Raw genomic sequence first — 9,652 nt, 5'->3', positions numbered from 1 at the left:
TTGATATAATAAAATTGATTATTATATGTATGCTATTCTGAATGGGTCTGGAGGTGAATGAGGAGAAGACGAAACATCTCCTGTCATCAAACAAACAGTTAGCGCATTTGTGCCTTAGCTCTCACGTCACTGTTTACAGTCATAACTTAGAAGGTGTGCATAACTTCGTCTACCTTGGAACCAACATCAATGACACCAACGAGTAGGCAACTGAAAAGTCAAGTCCTCTTTCGACGAACAAAGATCAAATGTCATCTCTACAAGTGTCTCATTACTTCTGTCCTTTTTTATAATGCAGAAGCGAGGACGATTTCGACATCCGATGAGACGGTACTAGAAGTTTTATGGAAGGTTTATGGTAATTTGAACATTGGTAATGGCGAATACCGCTAACAACGATGAACTGTACGAGTTATTTGATGGCATTGACATAGTTCAGCGAAGACCTCCACTCAGTAGGGAAGCTCAGATGAAGAGCGACCTTGTTTTGCTTGGTACTTCCAATTGGCATCAAACCGCAAAAAAGGAAAACGAATGACGCGCTCTTACTGATCGCGTAAGCGGTGCCTACGTCATCTCTTATCTATTTCTATATTTTATGTTATTCCTACAACAAAGCTTAGCCTAACAAATTCTTCCGATATTTAAATAAACTTGACGTCTTCCATAATTCTACAAAATGTATTGTTTTAACCCGTACTTGGACGTGATTTCGGATTGTATACTATGGCTCCGCGGTGAAGCAGCGAGCTCCACCAACACTCTTCCATTTATTTTGATCATTGAGTTCTCCTCTTGATTTGATTCCAACTCTTTAGACCTTAGATATTTCGATGTTCAAATTACTTCCCCAGATCAAAGCGGGGCGGCCTTTCCGTCGGCTCCTTTTTGAATTTCTGTCGATAGTGTTCCTGATGATTGTGTCCGAATCTCGTTTCAAAACATACCTTAGCTATCCTAAATCTCTTTCGAGAATTTCGGCCCACAGGAATGTTTGGTTGGTGCGTTACCATAAGTGCGTATTGGAGACGCTGACTTGACCTTCACGTACTATATAGTAATTTAGTATCTAGCTGTGATTCCACGTTATTCAGTTAGCATTTAAACTGTTAACAGTCATAACTTTGAAGCTGTAAATAATTTCGTCTACTTGGGATCTAGCATTAACAGCAATAACAATGTCAGCCTGGAAATCCAACTGACTGAAGGCATAATCCAGCGAATAAAAATACAGCGGCTACGCTGGCTAGGTCATGTTGTTCGGATGGACGAAAGTGCTCCAGCTCTGAAAGTGTTCGATGCAGTACCCGCTGGTGGAAGCCGAGAAAGAGGGAGACCTCCACTCCGATTGATGGACCAGGTGGAGAGGGATCTGGCTTCGCTTGGTATAACCAATTGGCGCCAAACTGTCAGAAGGAGAGATGAGTGGCGCGCTGTTGTGGACTCGGCTATAACCGAGATATAACCGAAAATTTAAATTAGAAAAGAATTAGGGAGGTTATATAGTGGAACTTATGTAGTACGCCTACTACGAATATTTATTTATGTATTTTAAAATATTTTTAACGCAAATTTTAATTCAGAACAATAAGTGCTGTCATTTATTAAAAATATTTAATTAATACGTGGCAGATTAAGATTTTTTCACTGTCATCAGGCAATGGAGTCACACGACTATCTTCACTCGAAAACAATGTGAGTCACTGCTCTTCAAAAGACAACATTCTTCTTTAGTATATTGATAGATTATAGATCGATCATGCAAAATATGACAGAGTATTTGATTGCATTCCATACCCAATGCAGACTTCATCTATTAATAAGATGAACTACAAAAGGCACATCTATTGTTGGTATAAGAACTCTGTCCCATCCTGCAAAGTATTTCTACGTCTCACATGAACGCTCATTAGGATGGTTCTTGTGTGTGTTCATACTTGTGGCATACGATTATCATACGAGTTATGTAATTAATGGTGTTTATAAGAATTTTTAAACTGAAAAAATGTACTTGTATTTCTATAGTGCTTGAGGAAAGAACCCACAAAAGTTTTCAACAATAGAGAACAGAGGATAAGATCGCTAAGTGAAGTCTCTGCCACCCAAATTTTCCAGAGATCGGAACAAGTTATAGTCCGAAGGTGCCTAATCTGAAGAATATGGTGGTTGTGTTAGCACATACTATTCACACTGAATTTGCTTTTGGCGAATCATCAAGCTTTCATGAGGTCTCGCATTATCCTGGTGGAACACTACACATTTTCTATCAATCAATTCTGGCTATTCTGTTTGTAGATATTTATGTTGTCGGACAAAAGCTCAAAATAAACGATCCCTTTGAAATCTCACCAAATAGACAACGTAACCTTCTTTTGGTGACTACCCGCCTTCAATGGGGTTAAGTTGGTTCTTGGAAATAACCCACTTCACTTCTTTGACATATGATAAGCAAATCACAGTCGTTAATGCGACGAAGCAAATTACGTTCTGTAAGAACATAATGAATCCATAGGTATGTCTAGATTCGAAACTAATACTAGATGTTTCATATACTTGTCAACCCTCACGTTAGACAAATTTAATCGTCCGGCAATCTCTCCAGCTGCTATTCGACGATTTGCACCGGTTTCAATATGTCTTCCAGGGCTCGGTGGATTCAATATTTTCTTAAGCTACATTAATATTATATATACATATATTTGTTTTATTATTTTCGCTTTAATTATTTAGCTTCCACGAGTAACGAATTGGGTTGGCTTCAACATAACTGCTGAAACGATTTGCAATTTAGTCGTTTTAAATCGATGTGGGAACCAAAAGTACCGGATTATTTGCATATAGTACTATCTTTTAGCGATAAGATCGGTTTCTGAAGATTTCTGTCAGCAACAGCATCTGGAGAGTCTTTTCAGGATTTAATTATTTACGTATCCCTTAAGCAATCGATCATAGCTAAAGATAATTTGACGATAGAAAAGCAGAAATAAGTTTGCCATACAGAAAGCGAATTTTGGAAATATGTTTTCTCAATTTTTAGAAGTTATTTCTGTGAAAGGTTTCCATAGTTATTTGTCATCTGTATTGTAGTCAAACATTTTTCACAGAAGGTGCACCCTAATATACATAAAAGTATGGTATGCAGTTGCTGTTACACGAAGCCATCTGCATTGTAATGCTTTACTTGCGGCCTTCGTTCTGGCATTTCGTTGTTTCGCTTGAGACGACTTACTTTGACGATGTCAAAGACTTGTGCGCTTATCACTTCCAGCGGCTATTCGTGGTCAACTGGAAACATGTGTATGGGTGTATGTACTGTACGTAAACAACACAAATCAATTGATTGTTTGTGAGGTGCATTGATTTACTTGCTTGTGTTACTTGATAGCATATGTACATTTAAATAAACATAAAAATATGTACATATGTATGTATGTAAGTATGTATGAATGTGTCAATATGTTGTTATTAAAGAAATAAAGTGCATTTCTATAAGAATGGATGGCCGTTTATATAAGTAAATATATCAGTGCAAATACTTGATGTGGCCACCATCCAGCTACTTACCTAAGTAAGTAAATAATAAAATATATACAAAATACATAATAAGCAGATATTTATTTTGCAACGCGTGTATGTTTGAATTTGGTGCATCTCGCAGCAGCCCACGACTCAGAAGCGCTGCTTTTAGTACAAATTCGACGTTTAACTGGTATAGTATGGGCGCAACGGACCAGCAGACGGACATTATGCTTTCCTTTAATTTCATACGAGGAATGCTGTTATTGTTTAACCTATTGCTTTGGGTGAGTAAAAAGAGCGTGGAAAGAACTCTCATTAGAATTCCAACTTCTAATTATTATTATTTTTTTATTTTTTGTAAATTCTACAGTTCGCCGGTCTGCTGATTATCCTAACTGGCATTTGGTTGCAGACTGATTTTCAAAATTATTTGAAGATTAGTGGCGGTTACTCAATCTATGTGCCTTACCTGTTGCTCATCGTCGGCGGCATTTTGGTGTTCGCCGCCTCGCTCGCATGCTCGTGTACCGTGAAGGTGGATCCAGCGATGCTGGTCATTGTAAGTGTTGAGCGTGTGACAAATGCTTGTTTTTGTAATAATTTGTTATTGTTCATTTCACAGTATGGCGGCTTTCTTATCGCTGCTATGTTCACTTTGATCTTAATGTCCATCTATATATACGCCTATAAGGATAATGTGATCACTGCATTGCCAGCTGGTATTGAGCGGGAGGTAAACAACTACGGTGCCTCTAAAGATGACGTCTTTCGTGTGAATAATGTAACACTCATCGATTACGTACAAAATAATGTAAGTTTGACTGATCTTTTTATTAAAGTTTGATTACTGAATTTAGATTTACGGTGCGATTTATTTTTAACTAACGGTTGTTATTAATAGTGTTAAATTTCGGTACATCGACTTTGAATTTTTACTTGCGGAATATTGAAATAACCATAATGGAAAAAAATGTAAATGATTGACATTTAATTTTTATTTGTCAGAAGAGCAAAGCCTAAATATCCATTACTCTCAATCTAAAAATTAATAATTACTATTTTAATAGAATGATATTAACTATAAATTTATATGGCAAAATCGACCTTTTTTCTGGGTATTGGAGCAAACTAATTTTTTCAGGGAGATTGATTCATAAGTAAAAAAGTGCATTTTCCGATTTTCGAAGCTAGATTTCAAAAACGAAATATTTTCCTTCGAAGTTCTAAAAAATATATTTTTTTTAATAATTGTTATTAAGGATTTAGTTACTAAAAAGTTCGAAATATGAATAAAACAAAAATAAAGTGTATAAAATTCTTCGATCAAGCTTATAAGAAGCTATAAAAGTTTCGGTATTTTTCCTTATTTTTATTTTTTTCGAAAATCTAAATTCGACCCTTCATAGCATCTTGCTGTGAATACACTTTTTTACTTACGACTCACACGGAAAAAAATTATTTGCTCCTATGTATGTGATTGGCGTTGCAACCGTTTAGCCGGTTATAGCCGAATCGACGATAGTGCGCCACCTGTCTCTCTCCTTCGCAGTTCGGCGCCAGTTGGAGATCCCAAGTGTAACCAGGTCGCTCTCCACCTGGTCCCTCCAACGGAGTGGAGGCCTTCCCCTTCCTCGGCTTCCTCCGGCGGGTACTGCATCGAACACTTTCAGGGCTGGAGTGTTTTCGTCCATTCGGACAACATGACCTAGCCAGCGTAGCCGCTGTCTTTTTATTCGCTGAACTATGTCAATGTCGTCGTATAACTCGTACAGCTCATCGTTCCATCGTCTGCGGTATTCGCCGTTGCCAATGTTCTGAGGACCATAAATCTTGCGCAAAATTTTCCTCTCGAAAACTCCTAGTGTCGTCTCATCTGATGCTGACATCGTCCAAGCTTCTGCACCGTAAAGCAGGACGGGAATGATAAGCGACTTGTAGAGCTTGATTTTGGTTCGTCGAGAGAGGACTTTACTGTTCAATTGCCTACTCAGTCCAAAGTAGCACCTGTTGGCAAGAGTTATTCTGCGCTGGATTTCGAGGCTGACATTGTTCGTGTTGTTGATGCTGGTTCCCAGGTATACGAAATTATCTACGACCTCGAAGTTATGACTGTCAACAGTGACGTGGGAGCCAAGACGCGAATGCGCCGACTGTTTGTTTGATGACAGGAGATATTTCGTCTTGTCCTCATTCACCTCCAGACCCATTCGCTTCGCCTCCTTATCCATGCGGGAAAAAGCAGAACAAACGGCGCGGTTGTTGCTTCCGATGATATCAATATCATCGGCGTACGCCAGGAGCTGTACACTCTTGTAGAAGATTGTACCTTCTCGGTTTAGCTCTGCAGCTCTTTGCTCCTATACCCAGGCGATATTGAACGATGAAATATATAAGGATTTTACAATAAGAGCACTAGACTCTACGGATTCTTTATTCCTGTGAAAGTACATTCGATGCCATTATGTATGGAACTCGATTTCTTTTGCATGGCAACCACGGGCACACTTGCAGAAGTTCAGACGCTAAACCCAATTTTCGACGGTTTTCAAATCGGCCGATACTGTAGCAATTTCACGTTCGATATTAGTACGTAGTTCATAAATCGTCGCTGCTTTGTTGACATAGACCATAGACTTGACGTAACCGATTCGGGCTGGGCGATTTCGTGAGATAAGAACCTTCCAATTCGAGCCAAAAATATTCGGTTATCATTGAGCGGTAGCGATTTCCATTCACAGTAATTTGGCGGTCTTAATAATCACGTAAAAAGTACGGTCCAATGACTTCGCCGGCCCATAAACCAATTCACGAACATACGACGATTCTGGTGGTCAAGCGTCTTCAGTTCTTGCGTCAATTTGATCTTGTAGGGATGGAGGCCAAGAAAAATTCGCCAAAACACAGGCACGGGAACATTTTGTACTGTACTTGTGGATCCAAATTTTTCCACTAGATGATCAATTGTTGATCTGATAGGACGATTATGACGACCATAAATTGGATAATTTTTCAACGAAAAAATACCCTTACTCCCATCATAAGAAAACTACGTGAACACTTCAGAACTTGGTGATTTTCTGCAACAATATGGGGGAATAATCATATAATTCATATATATGCTGTGGCAAAATTGTAAAGTATCTGAAATTCTTCGGAGAACCGTATTTTGGTATGAGTAAAGACGTTAAAGGATGTTAATTAAATATTATTTTTAATTATGTTTTATAATATCTTAATAATTGATCTCATACCTACTCATCTATGAACTCTTCGTTGTTAAATATTTTTCAAATGTCTCTTGCTAGTCCATCCGCCATTTATCCTAAGTGCTTTTAATATTTTCGTACTCAGAAATAGACATTAGAATATGGAACCCATGCTATATGCTTCGAGGTTCCTATATTTACTTACCATAATGTTATTTCTTGTAACTTTACTTCACTATACATAAACATAACAACACATTCCTAATAAAATAACTTAAAACCTGAGGTATTCGATATGGTTGTCATCATTATCAACAAAGAATTATATAGTATATTAAACATTACAGAAATATACACAAAATAAAGGTCATGTTGAATCCGTCAACTTCACGCTATCTGCTGAGTTGTAACTAAATATAAATGCTTGCGGCTGAACCTCTACCTCCAATATGTAAATATAAAATATCAGTATAAATAAAGAAACATGAAGGAAGTAATATTCAGAATAAAGAAATGAGATACGATCTCTATATGTAAAGGAGAATGAAGTATGTTTACATAATGCGAAGTGACCCGTGCAAGTGACCGGCGTATTGATAGGCAGAGCTCGAAAATATTAAAAAGTTCTTCAGATTTCCAATTGTTTTATTTATTTTTTTTTTATTTGTGAAGTACTATTTTTCTTTGCTACGTGGACATATTTCATACAAGAATCACTGCACCAAATTTCGAAGATCAAGTATAGACGAAATATGGATTTGGCGAGATGAATTAAAATCCCATCAGACAAAGTGACCTATTTCTATCTCTCGTGAATATATTCGCGCAGAATTCATTTCTAACTTGTTCGATACAAACGTGCTTATCACTGAATGCTGAGTTTGTACACTCAAGTTCTCAGAAAAGCATACATTTTCAATATTGTTAGATGGACCCATGGTGGACATAAGTTCGAAAGTGAACTATCAATAAGCTCAATGTGTATATAGTGAAACCTCTCTTGGACGGACCCTCACCATCGAGCAATTTTCTTTCGCCCAAGAGAGGGTTATTCGTTCCAAAAATTTAATTTGGTGCATGAAAAAATATCCGCACAAGAGAGGTTGCGTCTAAAAGAGTTGTCCGTTAGGACAGGATTCTCTGTATATGGTACTAAGCTCATATACACAATAGAGTTGTCTACTCAGGGAGGTGTTTTATATTCATAAACACTTCATATATTTATCCAAAGAAAGTGAAAACGTAAACTATTTTAAATTAGTCTAAGAGACAGCAGCAGAGTTTCTTTTAAACACAAAGAGGTTGCGATTGATCGAGTTCTAATTACCTTTCAGCTTGAATGTTGTGGCAGCAAGAACCATCTGGATTGGCCGAAGGATTCACTACCGAACTCGTGTTGCTGGGACAGGGGCGAAAACAAAAATTGTACGGACTACCAATTGGGACAACTGCATGAAGTGGTAAGTAGTTGTAGGCAATTAATTCTTGTTAGTGAATATTGGTTCAATTATCATGGTACTACGCGGTACTAATCCAAAAATATATTAAATAGATATTAGATATATATTTCTGAATTCCTCAGTATAATAATACATTTAACCAACATTAAAATTATGAAAAAACATAGAATGTTAAATTGCCATTATACTTACCACACATTAATTTTAACGATTATGATACACCGAGGAAGTTTCAATTTGTATGTTGGTATTTTATTAAAACTATTTAAATATTTTAAATATTTTCTCAATGATTTTCAGGGCTGTTTGCCAAAATTAATACGACTGATTAACACGAATCTCACCAGCGTTGGCGTAATGCTTTCGGTGTTGGCTTTATTTCCGCTCTTTGCGATGGTCTTCTCCTATTCGCTGGCTTCGGCAAGTAGAAGGATTGGCTATCAACGTATTGGTTGAGTGCTGACGGCGATTTGGCTTGACCAATATAATTGTAATATAACTTTCATGTATTTTCCTTTATCATTTTCCTCCTAACGTCTAAGTCTGAATAAAATATACTCACGGAATTCAATATAAATTTAAATGTGGCTTTTAATGGTAAATAAATAAATAGCTTACAAACAAGAGTAACGCTAATGAAATAACATACATACACACACACACGCATACATAGGCATATGTATGTTTGTGCGCGCGAAAATTGCGAATCTGTTGTTCGTGCCAAAAAGCTATTTAGCACACCTCGAAAGCGTAAAAAACTTATATACAAATATTACATATATTACAAATACACAATACAAATACATTAATGAGTGGAAGGCGGTCGTACAACAAATGACTTATGCTAATTCTTTGCCGCATTACAAAGCAATGACAGATTGCCTTCGATGCCATTTAGGCGCGTCATCGAGAGACTCTGCGTCGCATAGGTGGACTGTGTGGCGCAGGTGGCTGGAGGTAGCGTTTTCAGGCTGTCATTGGAACGGAAGCCTATAAATTCAAAAAAGAGAGTGACAATTTAAAATATCACGTGTGATAAGCAAACAATAGATAATACAAACCTAATTTGAAGAGTATTGCATGCCAGATGCGCTTCTTGAAGACGAATATGAAGAAGACAAAAACACCCAAGAGCACATTGAACGAGTCGCTAACGACCCAAAAGAACATTTTCTTGCGATCATATAGCACAATGCTCAATATTTCCATGAACCACGTGATGCCCATAACAATGAAGAGTTTCGTATTCATTGCGAAACGCGCCTTATCCACGAAGAAACGTCGTCGCATAATCGGCTTTTCGACATTTGAACTTTGCATGCGGAAAATTTCACGTTTCACGCGATTACAATAACGTAGCGTCAGTAGGAAGAGCACAAAGTTGATGAGTGAAAGCACACCAATTGGTCCGGAGAAGAAGAGTAGATTAGCCGAAGCAAAAGTGCCATCTGTAATATACACTTTTTA

At 37.4% G+C, this 9,652-nt stretch overlaps 2 protein-coding genes and 1 long non-coding RNA gene across 4 annotated transcripts in view; 2 read left to right on the top strand and 1 right to left on the bottom strand.

Annotated features, from left to right (window-relative positions):
* Positions 1-3,524: 3,524 nt before the first annotated feature.
* On the top strand, positions 3,525-8,768 carry LOC105217095 (tetraspanin-6). 2 transcript variants are annotated; one of them, XM_054226897.1, is made up of 6 exons: positions 3,525-3,568; positions 3,659-3,803; positions 3,890-4,078; positions 4,142-4,330; positions 8,060-8,185; positions 8,486-8,768. In XM_054226897.1, the coding sequence occupies exons 1-6, from the start codon at positions 3,540-3,542 to the stop codon at positions 8,639-8,641; spliced, it is 834 nt and encodes a 277-aa protein (XP_054082872.1). In that variant the 5' UTR covers positions 3,525-3,539; the 3' UTR covers positions 8,642-8,768. The 2 variants fall into 2 exon arrangements, with proteins under 2 accessions (XP_054082872.1, XP_054082871.1); XM_054226896.1 differs by having other exon boundaries at positions 3,611-3,803.
* The window catches only part of LOC105217096 (G-protein coupled receptor Mth2), a 25,154-nt gene continuing 24,253 nt past the window's right edge, over positions 8,752-9,652 (bottom strand). The window contains exons 7-8 of the mRNA XM_054226894.1: positions 9,247-9,633; positions 8,752-9,175 (exon numbers count right to left, since the gene is read on the bottom strand). Coding sequence (XP_054082869.1) covers positions 9,030-9,175; positions 9,247-9,633 — 533 coding nt within the window. The 3' untranslated portion in view covers positions 8,752-9,029. The remainder of the gene's footprint in view (positions 9,176-9,246; positions 9,634-9,652) is intronic.
* LOC128920196 (uncharacterized) overlaps positions 9,495-9,652 on the top strand; it is a 1,100-nt gene continuing 942 nt past the window's right edge. The window contains exon 1 of the long non-coding RNA XR_008470315.1: positions 9,495-9,635. This is a non-coding gene — a long non-coding RNA (uncharacterized LOC128920196). The remainder of the gene's footprint in view (positions 9,636-9,652) is intronic.

The sequence above is a fragment of the Zeugodacus cucurbitae genome, chromosome 3 (genome assembly GCF_028554725.1).
Source record: "Zeugodacus cucurbitae isolate PBARC_wt_2022May chromosome 3, idZeuCucr1.2, whole genome shotgun sequence".
Lineage (NCBI taxonomy): Eukaryota > Metazoa > Arthropoda > Insecta > Diptera > Tephritidae > Zeugodacus > Zeugodacus cucurbitae.
Note: the sequence above shows the minus strand (reverse complement) of the source record. Positions and strands in the feature narration are given on the sequence as shown.

Excerpts from the sequence above, each read along its gene's own strand:
- LOC105217095 (XM_054226896.1), top strand. The coding sequence starts at position 3,540 with ATGTGGCCACCATCCAGCTACTTACCTAA. Across the intron at positions 3,569-3,610 it reads CCATCCAGCTACTTACCTAA|ATATTTATTTTGCAACGCGT; the intron begins GTAAGTAAATAA and ends CATAATAAGCAG. Across the intron at positions 3,804-3,889 it reads TGTTTAACCTATTGCTTTGG|TTCGCCGGTCTGCTGATTAT; the intron begins GTGAGTAAAAAG and ends TAAATTCTACAG.